The sequence below is a fragment of the Bos grunniens genome, chromosome 26 (assembly GCF_055505025.1).
Source record: "Bos grunniens cultivar Pamir isolate PY7600 chromosome 26, Bosgru_T2T1.0, whole genome shotgun sequence".
Lineage (NCBI taxonomy): Eukaryota > Metazoa > Chordata > Mammalia > Artiodactyla > Bovidae > Bos > Bos grunniens.
Window position 1 is genome coordinate 17,720,950 of NC_141190.1, and position 14,802 is coordinate 17,735,751.

The 14,802-nt window shown below is 40.8% G+C and overlaps 1 protein-coding gene across 2 annotated transcripts in view; it reads right to left on the bottom strand.

The window, feature by feature from the left end:
• The window catches only part of BLNK (B cell linker), an 82,611-nt gene that overhangs the window by 50,267 nt on the left and 17,542 nt on the right, over positions 1-14,802 (bottom strand). For both annotated transcript variants that reach the window (XM_086378931.1, XM_086378930.1), the window contains exons 2-3: positions 9,384-9,449; positions 5,373-5,422 (exon numbers count right to left, since the gene is read on the bottom strand). In XM_086378931.1, the coding sequence (XP_086235057.1) occupies positions 5,373-5,422; positions 9,384-9,449 (116 nt within the window). The remainder of the gene's footprint in view (positions 1-5,372; positions 5,423-9,383; positions 9,450-14,802) is intronic.

Here is a 14,802-nt window from a genome sequence, read left to right on the forward strand (position 1 = left end):
TTGAGCAAGCTCCAGGAGTTGATGATGGACAAGAAAGTCTGGCGTGCTGCAGTCCATGGGGTTGCAAAGAGTTAGACTGACTGAGTGAATGAACTGAACTGAACTGAATGTCTATAAAGAGCTTAGCACAACGTCCAGGTCAGAGTAAACACCCAGTCTGTTCTGAATAGCTTCCCTTCCCCCAGCAATGCCAGCTGCACCGGAATAATAGTTTGCTTGGTGGACCGTGGTGTTCCTGCAAACAAAGTTCTTTCCTCAGAGCCCAAGTAGATTGTGGGGTCTGGAGTGAAAGCAGCAGGCTGCACACTGGCCTGACCTGCTTGCATCTGTAGGAGGTCCAGGCCTCCACTGTTTGTAAGATTCAAGCTTTGTCCTTCCGCCTTCTAATGAGAGGGACTGATGACACTTCTGCTGACCCCTATGGAGCTCTGGCCATTTCTATCCTCTGCTTTCTGAAGGTCAGCATCACCAAGGTCAACACACTCTCCACCTTGGCTTAATGGGTTTGGGAAGCCATTAGCTTCCTGGACTGGACAGAGGACATAAATCTATCATCCAGAGGAAACAGGTGGGGCTGCTTCAGAAGTCTTGGGTGGACCAAATCTGCATAGGCCTCTAGGAAGCACTTGACTGGCTTTCTGGACTCAGGAGGTCTGGCGGGCTAGTATCTCCAAACACTGGGGCCTCCAATGTCCTTGAAGACTCTATGGGTTCAGGGGAAACTGTCAGGGCTGGTTTCTGAGGCCCCAGCTTGCAGCTGCACAAGGACCTCAAGGCTCTGGAAAAATAGCCCAAAATGCTCCTGGGACATGAGTTGGGGAGGGGGGGCAGGAAGTGGCAAGGGGGGTACCAACTGCAGGTGATGATGGTAGTCTTGCCAAAAGGACCTTTTCCAGGGATTGAGTGTAAAAGCAGGGAGACTAAGCAAGACTATATTGATCTGTTGAAACGATAGGATAAATTTTGGAGATTCTAGAATTTTAATAGATTTGTCTTTCAGTTTAGGAGAATCAATAAGGACAGAGTTGGTGGTTTATAGCAGGCCTTCTCAAATTTAATATACATTCAAACTCTCTGGAGTTCTTGTTAAAACACAAATTCTGATCCAGCAGTTCTAGGATTGAGCAGAGATTCTGCATTTCTAACAAGCTCCTGGGTGATGCTGATGCTGCCAGGCTAGGAATTACATTTTGGGGGCTTCCCTGGTGGCTCAGACGGAAAAGAATCTGCCTGCAGTGGCGGCGACCTGGGTTCGATCCTGGGTCGGGAAGATCCCTTGGAGAAGGAACTGGCAACCCACTTCAGTATTGTTGCTTGGAGAAACCCACAGACAGAGGAGCCTGGTGGGCTACAGTCCATAGGGTCACACAGAGTCAGATATGACTGAGCGACTAGCACACGTACACACATTCACACACACACACACACACACACACACAGAGCAAAGACTTAGAAGACCTGACCACATTTCAGTGTCATAAGAGAGATAAAGTACAAAGGTACTGATATCAAGACTATTTGGGGAGTTTCAGGGAAGATAGCAGGTGTCTGAGGTCAAGCAAGGGAACATTTCTGAGCATCAGGGAGATTGAAAGCAGTGGAGTCCTAAAGTTAGGGAAGATTAGGAGAGACTGCTTCATCATTAGGCCCTGGCCTCCCAGGACTTGTTTCTGACAGAGTGTTAGCTCTGGTGAGAACTTAACAGGTTTTCTGGTTCAGCCCTGCATGACTGAGAAACGAGAAAAGAGTTGTCCAAGATTACACAGCCATTTAGTGCCTGAACCTTGAAGGATCTTGTTTGTGGGTCCTCTTGATGATGATGTAAAACCATGAAAATATTTAGGCAAAGGTATTTCAGAACAGTTTTCTGGTGAAGACTGAAAAGACCCCATGAAATTAATAATTCAGGAGACTACTTAGAGGCTTTTGTTCTAGGACAAGCAAGAGATGAGCAGAGTCTGAGCTATAACTTTGTAAATAGAAAGGAGCAAAAATATTTGAGAGATATTTAAAGAGAATAAATAAGATTTAGAGTTTGATTTTTTTTTTTTTTTAGAGGTTGAGTGAAGAAGAGGAATCAAGGATGATCTCCAGCATGTGTGGTTAGGCAAAAGGGTAAATAAATCGTGAATGCTCCCTGTCTTCTGCCCAAGTAAAAGGTAGAGGAAAAGAAGGGACCTGGGCGAGGGGATGAGCAAGGAGACAGCTGAGTGTGAGAGGACCATCAGGAGACATCCATCCTAAAGTCAGAGAGATCGAATTGCCTGAGCTCCTAATGTTTGTGTTCAGCATCTCCAGTGCCACTGGGTCATCTACAAAGTAACAAATGGTCCTGCTAACTCTCCAGGTTTCAAATTGAATGGCAGCCTCTCAGAGAGACCTTCCCTGACTACTCAAGTTGTTCACCTACCCTATACAGATTCCCTATCACTGCATCTGCCACCTTCCTTCACAGCAGTTACCACATTTGGATATTTGTGTTTACCAGTTTGCATTCTGATTTATTATCTGATTCCCCACTAGTCATTAGGTTCTTTTAGGTCCAGGACTATATTTTGTTTCTTGTTACATATCTAGCACAGTGAGTATCAAACAGGACATTCGTGTAATATTTGTGGAGTTAATCAAAGAATGTGTGGTACAGCTGAAGCACCTGGAGATGTTTATTTTAGAAAGAAACCATTCAAATGACCTAACATCTTATTCTATTCCTTGAAGTTGCACAGAATAACTCTATTTCCACTTTTTAGAATTTTTAAAATCTTGCATTGTGTGGCTAGCAGGACAGACTTAGGAAGCCACAGGAAATGGATCACATCTACATTGCTCCAGGGCTGTTTCTTCCTGATGGGCTCAAACAGGCTTGGGAGGTCATCACAGGAGGTTTCCAAGTGGAAAGGGAGCCCTGTGTGTGGTGTGTGGGAGTGGGGTAACTTTAAGCAATGGATTGGATGTTAGACTATATGACCTCTGGGCCCCCTTTTAAACCTGAGACCCCATGATTCCATATTTTTCAATCAAGCCTTTGGGCTTAACAGGTGCAGTCTACTTTGATTTCTTTTCTTTTTTGGAACTTTGAGGGGGAAAATATATGTTTTTATAAATTTTTGATTAGGTAGATTTTAGACAAGACTGGGTATGTTCAAGGTGATATGGCCATAGACAAAATGGGTAGATTTTAAAGGTCAGGGTACTTAATTTTTTTAGCTCCAAATTGCAAAGGAATCCCTGGCCAACTGTCTAGACTTGCTGACTGATTGGCAGTGTGAGGTCAATAAATCCTCTCTCACCTAAAGAGTTCTAAAAAGTGGTCCCGTGAGTAAGTGACCAGACCTGGAATGCTGGTCAGCATTTCTCAGTGTGATAAAATTTCATTAGTGCTCAAGGAAAATTCAACTATCTGATTTAATGCTATCTTGATCAGTGGTAGAGAAAAATAAAGTAGTCATCATTCTTTAAGGTTGAGGTTTGGTTTCAGTTGTCATTCTGTAGAGGAAGAGTTATCATCAGTGTCTGTAGTCCTGTGGTTCTCAATGAGGGCTGGATAGACCTGTCCACATCCAGGACATCCTTATATTTTAGAAAGTAAATGAGATTTTAGACCTACCTGCCCAATGCATCTTTTCTAGACAAGGAAATTGTGATGGAAAATCTATTTAGCTTCAGTTCATTTCAGTTCAGTCGCTCGGTCGTGTCCAACTCTTTGCGACCCCAGGGACTGCAGCACACCAGGCTTCCCTGTCTATCACCAACTTCTGGAGCTTGCTCAAACTCATGTCCATCGAGTCGGTGATGCCATCCAACCATCTCATCCTCTGTCGTCCCCTTCTCCTCCTGCCTTCAATCTTTCCCAGCATCAGGGTCTTTTCAAATGAGTCAGTTCTTTGCATCAGGTGGCCAAAGAATTGGAGTTTCAGCTTCAACATCAGTCCTTCCAATGAATATCCAGGATTGATTTCCTTTAGGATGGACTGGTTGGATCTCCTTGCAGTCCAAGGGACTCTCAAGAGTCTTCTCCAACACCACAATTCAAAAGCATCAATTCTTCAGTGCTCAGCTTTCTTTATAGTCCAACTCTCACATCCATACATGACTACTGGAAAAACCATAGCTTTGACTAGATGGACTTTTGTTGGCAAAGTAATATCTCTGCTTTTTAATATGCTGTCTAGGTTGGTCATAGCTTTTCTTCCAAGGAACATCTACAGTGATTGTGGAGCCCTAAAAAATAAAGTCTCTCACTCTTTCCCCATCTATTTGCCATGAACTGATGGGACTGGATGCCATGATCTTAGTTTTCCGAATGTTGAGTTTTAAACCAACTTTTTCACTCTCCTCTTTCACTTTCATCAAGAGGCTCTTTAGTTCTTCGCTTTCTGCCATAAGAGTGGTGTTATCTGCATATCTGAGGTTATTGATATTTCTCCTGGAAATCTTGATTCCAGCTTGTGCTTTCTCAAGCCCAGTGTTTCTCATGATGTACTCTGCATATACGTTAAATAAGCAGGGTGACAATATACAGCCTTGACGAACTCCTTTCCCGATTTGGAACCAGCCTGTTGTTCCATGTCCAGTTCTAACTGTTGCTTCTTGACCTGCAAACAGATTTCTCAGGAAGCAGGTCAGGTGGTCTGGTATTCCCATCTCTTGAAGAATTTTCCACAGTTTGTTGTGATCCACACAGTCAAAGGTTTTGGTGTACTTAGCTTTCTGTTGTCATAAACCTACCCATCTCCAGGCTAACTCCTCTCTCCTGACCAAGTTAATCCTAGTTGGAATGGGGTTGTAGGGCTAAAACTTGGAGAAGATTGAGTAACTATGTACCATCAGGAATTTATTCCACGTACCCTGTGCTCCCCCTCCCCCGCCCCGCCCCCAACCTCATGGACCCTCAAGTATCTGTTTTAACAATTCTCTATCTAGGAAGCCTTCCATTCCGTACTTTCGCCACATTCTCCACCTCAAATTAGATTAGATACTGTTGTTATGTACTTCCATAGAACTTTGTGCTTCCCCATCACACTGAATTGTAATTGCTTTTAAAATCATCTATCTTCCCTTCTAGACTATAAATTCTGTGAGTATGGAGACCATATCTGTCTTATTTTCATTGTATTTTTACTTAAGACTCTGTATATGCCTGTCACATGGAAATTGCTTAATACATATTTGATCAATAGATGAGTGGATGGATGGATGGGTGGATGGATGGACAGATAAAAGGACCATTATATCTCCACTATAGTCAGATTACTCTTAAAATTAGAATGGGCTCTTTTGTTTTCAAATGAGTAGAACAGTGTTCCCTTTTCAAGAAGGAATTGTGAACATTAGGTTAGTCAAGAGTCCAAGTAGTTTAGAAATACTCTTACCTGGGGCATAGTCCCTCCGAGGAACACTTGGAGGTGCTTTGACTTTCAGCCTGTAGATAACAAATTAGACACATGATCAGTGAGTAGGACAGCTGTTGTCAAGGCCCATAATAGAAGCAGGTTTAGAGATAATGGGTAGATAACTAACAGAATAATGGCTTCTTTTGAACCCATCACACTGAAAAACTAAATGTACTGTAAATGTAGTGAAGCCATTAGCCAGCATTTCCTGCCTCTGCGCCTCCCCCTCAGTGCACAGTGTGGCTGAAACTCGGCAAAGGTGAGGTCGGGAGGTGAAAGGGCTCTGAGAGGTCAGGAATACTAGTAAGTCCAGAGATCAGAGATTCGAGGACAATAAATGTTGATTGGTTTGACAGGAAGGTAAGAGAAGATGAACTCTATTTTAATAAATAATTCAGTAAATGCTTTAAATAATAAGAAAAATTAGCTATACTCAGCTAAAATGCTGAACTAAAATGTCGTAGGTTGGGATGAAATTATTTTTTGTACTATTGAAAAAAATGTCAAATAAGTGAGCAGTGAGTGTCTCCAGGTTGAGGGTTGTGATGTTTAGATAAAAGCTGAATTGTTTCAAGCACTCTCAAAACTACTATATTTATGCATATACGTATGTTCTGAATATTCACAAAGCTTTCCCATTCATTAAACGGAAAAAACTAAAATTACATTTCAAAACGTATCCCAGTTTTTAGACTTTTTATAACTTTTGACAATGCTTTCCCTTCCATTATTTGAAATGTGTAAGGTTTGTAGTAAGTTATTATTTTTAATAATAGTTAGCATGTTATGTAAGAATGCTTTGCTTAGTGAAATTTAGACATATATAAATAAAACCTATATAAAACCCAGTAGCCTTCATTTACTAAAACATCACATCTGTTTACTTAAGCTGTATATAAGCTAATCACTGGGGCTTCCTAGATGGAACTAGTGGTAAAGAACTCGCCTACCAATGCGGAGACACAAGAGACACAGGTTCAATCCCTGGGTTGAGAAGATCCCCTGGAGGAGGGTGTGAACCCACTCCAGTACTCTTGCCTGAAGAATCCCATGGACAGAGGATCTTGGAGGGATACAGTCCATGGGGTCGCAAAGAGTTGGACACCATTGAAGTGACTTAGAGCACACACACACACACACACACACACACACACACAAGGTAACCATTACATACAAAAATATTTCATTTTTGGGGAAAAAGGTAGTACAGAAAATCATGCTTGATTACAAAAAAAAAAAAAAAGGCTGATAAACCAGAACTGTAATGTTGCAAAAATAAGATTAATTATATTTGCCTAGAAATTATTTTTTGTTTCCTAAAGACTCTCCTAGCTATTGTTTCATTCAATTCTCAGCAAGCCAAAAGGGCATGCTGGGAAGACATTGTTGTTAGACCTAGGATGAGGTCCAGAGAGAGGGACTGTCTATGGAGGAAGGAAGAAAGGAAGGGAAGGGAAGAAAAACAAAAACAAAACTGGATCTGGTGCCAGGTCTGTTCATGGAACAGTAAGATTTCAAAAAGCACAAACCAACCATTATATGTTATTGCTGTCTTTTCAAAAAAGGAAAAGAAAGTATATTTTAATACCCCAAAGTGTGAGGTCATCATCTCAGAATAAAGGAGCAATTCAAGAGAGGATCCTTGATCACTGAACATCGACCAGAGATAAGAGGTATCGCTTGGGCCTCATTGAGGAACCAGCAGCTGCACGCCAACCCTCAACTCTTTACGGGCCTTCTTTTCTCATTCACCCATGAACTGGTGACAACTCTGTCATGCTCTCGTGTTAGGAAACCAGTGTGCTCAACTGTGCTTCCTCCTTTGAAGGTGGCACCTGTGGCTTGGTTTTGAGCCAGAGCCTAAGTTTGGGGCACTTTAACCTAAAAGAGCCATTGACTTCACCAGGGTGATGACTGGGGCAGTCATATTTTCCAAACAGAGAAGAAAACACAGTTTGTCAAGTATTAGGGGATAGTGGACAGAATGAAATAGAAATTATCTGGGAAAATTTGAGCTCCATGGCTGCTGTAAATTGAATAAGGAGACATTTTATACAAAGGCTTCATATTATTGAAAGAATTGGTATATTGTAAAATTGGCAATTGTGAGATAATTAGTCTAGAATTGCTAGTGATGGAAACAATGACTGGCAGGGTTCTCTATTTCAATGAGATTCTATATGTATTAGAAATAAGAAATGAAAATAGTCACACACACATCTCCCAGTCATAGGAGAGACCATGAAGACAGGTTCTTCTCCTGTATGAGATGACCACTGTCCCTCAAGCAGAAGATCATTTTAACTATTTTGTGATGACCAGTTACACATATTGAAACTCATTTACATTGTATAGCCTAAAAACACCATGAAAAGTGATTTATTACTCTTAAGTTTAGCAAAGGCCAAAAAAGAAAAAATGTACTCTGCTCTAAAGCCACAAGGAAATGAACTTTTATCCACTGTTCGTAGCACCTGCAATTCAGGAGACCTAAGTTGGGAAGTTCAGTTCCTAAGTTGGGAAGATCCCCTAGAGAAGGAAATGGCAACCCACTTCAGTATTCTTGCTTGGAGAACCCCATGGACAGAGGCGCCTGGCAGGCTACCGTTTATGAGGTTGCAAGACTCGGGCATGACTTAATGACTAAACCGCCACCAACCAGTGGTACAAACTTTGGGGGCAGCAATTTGGTAATATCAACCAAAATCTCAACGGCACAAATCCTATCCAGAAGCTAGAGATTTCATTTCATTAGTTTTCTGGTATACTCAAAAGTCTGCACAGGATATTTATTGAAGTATTATTTATGACAGGTAAACTAAAAGAAATGGCCATAAAACTTTCATAGATATTATCAAATTGTCTTCCAAAATGTACATTTAAACTCCTACTTCAAAGAAATCCACCAGTATATAGCTGGTTAAATAAATGATAATATATTTATAGTAGACTATTAATGATCTGTTTAAAACGTTTATGGTTATTTTTATGTGCTAACAAAAATGCCCATATATAGCATTAATTAAAACCAACAAACAAAGCAACTTGGTAGAATGTGTGTGTGGCATGATGCCACTCATGATGAAACTGTATGCATGTATGTAATGTATATTTAGGGACTACAACTATGCCAATGTGTGTATGTGTGTGTGTAAACATACACATACAGATATTTATACCAAACTCACTCATGCTGTGCCCGTTTCTGGGGAGCAGGTTAGGGTGGGAGTAGGAGAAGGTGAGAGATTTTTACTTCATGCAATTCTGAACTCTTTGATTTTTTTCTCCTAGTGAATCTGTATTACTTTCATAAAAACAAAAAAGCCTTAAACAAAAACTTAACAGAGTACCATTTCCCCTTTCCTCTTGAGTTAATTTCGAGTGGCAAATTCAGGTATGCGTAATGTACAATTTCTATTCTCTGCAAAAACAAAAACAAAACCTTAGAGGTGTGTGTCTGTGTGTGTGTATGTGTAGGAAGATTTGGAATTCTAACTTCCCTTCTCCAAGTGTCGATTGAAAACACCATTTTAAGGTCATAATTGAAAAAGCAGAAATCAAAATATGGAAAACAGTTGTGGCATCCTAAAGAAATCAGGCTGTGTTCTTGCAATTTCTCTTTTGAATTTCTCCAAAACAGAAACGCATCCTAGTGGCCCTTAGCTAAGTGGTCAAAGAAGCTGATTGTCTGGCTTCTATAAACGTCTCTTTTGATGTTTGCCAAGCACCTTGAATGACATAACTCAGCTGTCCAGGAGTGAGAGAGAAAAGCAAGGTGCCTGAGTACCAGCCATTCATTCACCATGTTTCCTGAATGCGGGTCTGACCACCATGACTCTAGCCATGAGTAAGAAAGTGTCACATGCTAGAGAGGTTGTCATTCCTCACCCGGGTAACAGGGAACTTCGTTTTCTCCCACTTACTGCAGGCTGGCATAAGATGTTATTTACATAAATAAGTGCTCACATAGTGCTGTGGCATCTGACTTACTTTTTGATCTTGTTCATTATTCCGCCTTCATTGTTCTTGATATCATGGACCATCTTTTGAAGTTGCCTGTATGAAATGAAATGAAACATAAAATATTAATAACTAGGTTGATTTTTAAGTCTTCTGTCCTTCTTGAGTACAAGAAAAAGGCCCCAAATAAATAAACCCCCAAATAGCATGAATTATATTGTATTCAATTAAGCTGGCCACTTACTACTTGAACCGAGGGAAGGTGTGACTGAGTCTATAAGGAGTGTGGTCATCGGGCCATGCATTGACCCACTGAAGTCTGGGTCAGTCTCAGGGTCTAGGAGAAATTCTGACTCCCAGCTATGTCTGTTCTGAGGAGTCATAAGCTATCAGAAGCCTCACCATTTATCACTTACTGTCCTCAGACCATACAAAGATGGAGCTACCTTGAAGAACACAGTATAGACAGAAATCAGGCTTAAGATTTTTTGTGAGCAGGTTAACTTTACTAGGCAGAATCTGGAAAAATTGTCACTTAAAAGTTGTACATACACAGAAGTCATAAAGAAACTGATGAATGAGTCTGGTTGCATAAATATTTGAAACTTCTGCAGAGCAAAAAGTAATGTGCACAAAATCAAAAGATAAATACATGTTGGAAGAAACATTTGCAGCACATATAAGAAGAACTACATGTTTTGATTAAAAAAGCATCTTACAACTCAGTAAAAAAAAATGTTTAACAATTCAATAGAAAAATGAGCAGAAGATGTGAACACAGAGCTAACAGAAAAAAAAAAATACAAGTGACCAACAGATCAATAAAAAGTTATTTAATATCACTTATATTTAAAGAAATTTAAATGGGAATAATGAGGTATAATATTCTGATTACCAGACTGGCAAAACTTAATAAGTATAATAATCTCCACGGTTGGCAAGTATATAAAAATACAGATATTCTTGGGAATATAAATTAGTACAATCAATATCTGTCAAAATGAAAAACCACCTTGCCTCTTGACCTGGAAGTTCCACTGCTAGAAATTTACCTTATGAACATAGTCACAAACTATACAAACATACATATCAGAATGTTTATTCCAGATAGGTGTAATAGCTCTAATCCTTTCTGCCTCTCCCACCAAAACACCTGGAAACAACCTAAATGCCCACTGATTATTAAAAGGGAACTTCTTAAATACACACTGATAAAGCCATAAACGGAATACCACAGGCTATAAAAAAAAATACATCTCTATTGCTAATATGTAAAAAAAAATCTTGAGATATTATTAAGTTAAATGAAAATGGAGGATGAGACGAAAGAAAAGAAAGAATGTTTCTATGTTTTCCTATGTTTTTTGTAGGAAAAAAAGACATATATACATGTGTGCTGGTATGTACATAGCTTTGTAGAAGGATATGCAAAAAATTGTTACATGGTTGTTACAAGGCCAATTGTAATTAGAAAAATTTATGAATTAGAAAAAAGTTCAGCGTATAGGACCATGTTTTATTTTCTTCATAATGACTTTCTAATTTAAAATACATCTAAATAAAATTTCACATGGTTCTGCCTTGAAAGAGTAACATATATGAATTTACCTTTCAGGGAAGGCTTTCCTTTCTTCTGAGAAAACAATTTCATTGGGCATTTTAGTTAATGAAATACAAAGCTTGTATGTGGGGCTTCCGATGTGGCACTAGTGGTAAAGAATCTGCCTGCCAGTGCAGGAGATGCAAGAAGCACCAGTCCAATCCCTGGGTTGGGAGATCCCCTGGAGTAGGAAGTGACAACCACTCCAGTATTCTTGCTTGGAAAATACCATGAAGAGAGGAGCCTGGCGGTCTACAGTCTATGGAGCAGCAAAGAACTGGACATGACTGAGCTCACAAAAAGCTTGTATATAGCCATTGTTCCAGGAGGAAAGGGAGTTTTTCCATTAAAAAAACGAGGATTTCTCTCACTCTGGGAGCTAGGCTGTCTATTAGCTGTTATGAAGAGTGATACACAGTTAAGCTTAGCATAGGCGTACGAAAGAAACCCTGTTGACAGGAACTGGAATCTGGGAGAAATATTCTCTTGGGCTATGTATGGATTTACAATGTATATGCTGCAAAGCTTTTTGGTATAGGGATGGAGCATTTGAGAGGATGAGAGAACAGCTTGTCAGAGGAACTCTGCCTGGCCTGACCTGTTGGCCTCCCGACTAAGTGTTAATTTCAGGCTGAAATTAACTTAGTTTTTTCCAGTAGTCCTGTACTGATGTGAGAGTTGGATCACAAAGAAGATTGAGCACTGAAGAATTGATACTTTTGAATTGTAGTGCTGGAGAAGACTCTTAAGAGTTCCTTGGACGAGCAAGGAGACCAAACCAGCCAATCTTAAAGGAAATCAACCCTGAATATTCATTGGAAGGACTGATGCTGAAGCTCAAATACTTTGGCCACCTGATGTGAACAACTGACTCACTGGAAAAGACCCTGATGCTGGGAAAGACTTAGGGCAGGCAAAGAAGGAGGTGACAAAGGATGAGATGGTTAGATAACATCACCGATTCAATGGACGTGAATTTGAGCAAACTCTGGGAGCTAGTGAGGAACAGAAAAGCCTGGTGTGCTGCAGTCCATGGGATTGCAGAGTCAGACACGACTTAATGACTGAACAACAACAACTCTCCTGTTGTTCTGCTGTAGCTATTTCCTGAGGGCCGTCAGACATCATGGTGATGGGACATTTACTGCACAGTGGACATTCCTACTCTCAACTATCTTGGGAAAAGGGAGATTGTCAAACAAGAAATGGTAATGTAGATTGGGCATGTAGGGGAGCTCTTTTCCCTTCTAGGTCTAATGATTGTTCGGACCTGTAGACCTGAAAAGCGTAGACAAACCTGAGGGTTTTTCTACAGTGTGAAGCTGGAGGGGTGGGGAGGTATGTGGCCCTGAACCCGAGACTGGGTCTGGGCCTCTGCTCTGAGAAGAGCCATCTGCGGTGCCATCGGTAGCCCTTTTCAATGAGATAATTCCCTTTATTGTCCCCAAATCTTCAATGGTATCCTGTCAGGAGTTGTAGCCCAGCTTTGATCGGGCTATGGGGAAAGTGTGTTCCATTGGCACTGAGGGGTGGATCGCAGTGGGAAGACAAGCTGGAGGGTGGAGTAGAAAGATAAGAGAGACTTCTTGAGGCTACACCTTGGAGAATTATCTACATGACTGGGCAACCCAGTGAGGGGTTCAAGTTTGAATATGAGAAGGTCAGTGCCATTTCATCGTTTGCATAACAAAGGAAATGAGACCATATCTTACATCACCAGTAAAGGAGGCTGGGTGTGTTGATTCCACATGTATGAGAGCTCAGCTAAGCACCAGGCTCAGCAGCGGAGAGAACAGGATGGATGAGAGAGAAGAGGACCACCTGGTCCATCAGAGACACACAGGGGCGTCCTTCCAGCTGGACTTTAAGTTGCCTCAGAAGCATATAGCATTCTAGAATTTGTTCACATACATCCCGTGCAAACCCTTTTCTCCTTTTGCTGAGGAACTGTAGAGAACCTGTGAGATAGAGGAGTGGGGAGGCGGGGAAGATAGGAGGTGTAGGAGTAGAGAGGAAGTGAGATTGAGAGACAGACTGAAATGGATTGATTAGGAAGAAACTGAATAATTTCAAGTGGGGAGCAGAGGGCACTCTAGTTGTAAGCCAGCTATAACCAAGTGGAATGTCTTTACCCCACTTAATGCCTAACTGGATTGAAGGGCAAAATGAACTGGAGTGAAGGATCCTATCAGAGGTTCCTGAAGAGTGGGACACAGGCAGAGTAATAGGGAGCCAGAGGCTGATTTGTATAACTGACTTTGCTGTAGGCGTAAATAGTCACATGTAAATTGTTGCAAAAAAGTTTGATGTAATTTTTTCAATTATTCAGCTAGGTAGTTGATGCTTCTTGGCATTTCATAATTACTTTTAATTATAGCAGTTCATGGGATCACAAAAAGTCAGACACGACTGAGCGACTGAACTGATAGATTATTAAAATAATTATAATCTATAATTTTAGCAAATGGTTGAATTTTTTCACAAACTACATGTTTTGTGTTTAAATTTTTTTCCTCCCTCTGCATCTCATTCACTCAAATCCTGCCATCCACAGACTGCTCAGTTTCAGCTGCCAACCTTGTTACGTGGTACAAGTCGGCATCCCCCAGACCAAGAAGATGTGGTGATGCCCTCAGCTCCCTTTATCAACTCTTCACACACGGTCTGGTGCACAGCTTTTGCTGCCTTCTTTAGTATCTTCTGCTCCATTCTGGAGCACTTTTTGTCTTCTAGCACAACTTGGAGGATATGCAATAGCAAAGAAATGTGCAACTGGACTGTTTCAGGAGAAGATGCTCTTGAGTTGAACGACAGTTGTTTCACTGTGATAAGCTGTGTGGGGGTGAAAATAGGTAAGGCATAAAGTAGCTGCACTTTGATTATCCCTTTCAGAGATATCCTTGCAAGGCTAGGAGAAGGATAATGGGATCTCAGTGTTCTCATCTTTTAAAGTTGTGAAGAGATAGCCATGCTTATGTTAACAAAATACAATGAAGGACAAAGCTTATCTACACGTATCTACATTTTAAAACAGCATTAATATGTTATTTTTAAGCAGTATGACATTTTCACACTCAAAATAGTGAGCAGGTCATATAAATAATTATTATTCCTTATATAAACCAAGTTGAATATTATATTCTCTCCTTTCCTGTTGTTTTAAATTTTTTTTCAAGCTTTTGGGTTAATATCAATAAACTTAGCTATTTACCAACACACTGGAGTACTGTGGCCCTGACTGAACCAGGATCTCATTTAGATCCCATGATGTCTTGAAAGAGGAAAGATCATTGTTTGAAAGTTACGAGCAGTTTTTTGTCTTCAAAGAAGAGTTTAGAGGCTTTAGAATCTGGCAGACCAGTGGTTCTCACAATAAACTGCACCAGAATCACCCAGAGGTCCTTGGAAACCCAGAGTTCCCCTCCAACCCCTGGGGTTTCTGATTGGGCAGGTCTGTGGTGGGGCTGGAGAATTTGCATTTTCTACAGGTCCCCAGGTGGCGCTGACTCTACCTGTCGGGAGCCCACCCTTTGAGCACCACTGTGATTGTTGTTGCTGTGATGATCATACCCTTTTCCACTGCAAACCTTTCAGTTGTGCCAAATAAAGCAAATACCTGCTTGCAGAAAATTAAAGTCCTCATTAACCCAAGTGTAGAGTTTCTGGCAGAGAAACTGATTGGTCAGTTGGGTAACCCAATCTGGACGCATGCTTTACTAGATGGTCACTTCTTTACGGGACTTGATTTTTCTCTGTGTGAATTTAGACTACCTGGTGCCTGTGTATTTTTGTTTATTTTATAGTCATATGCTTTTTTCTTGAACCATAGTTTGCAGCAGCTGCAGAGTG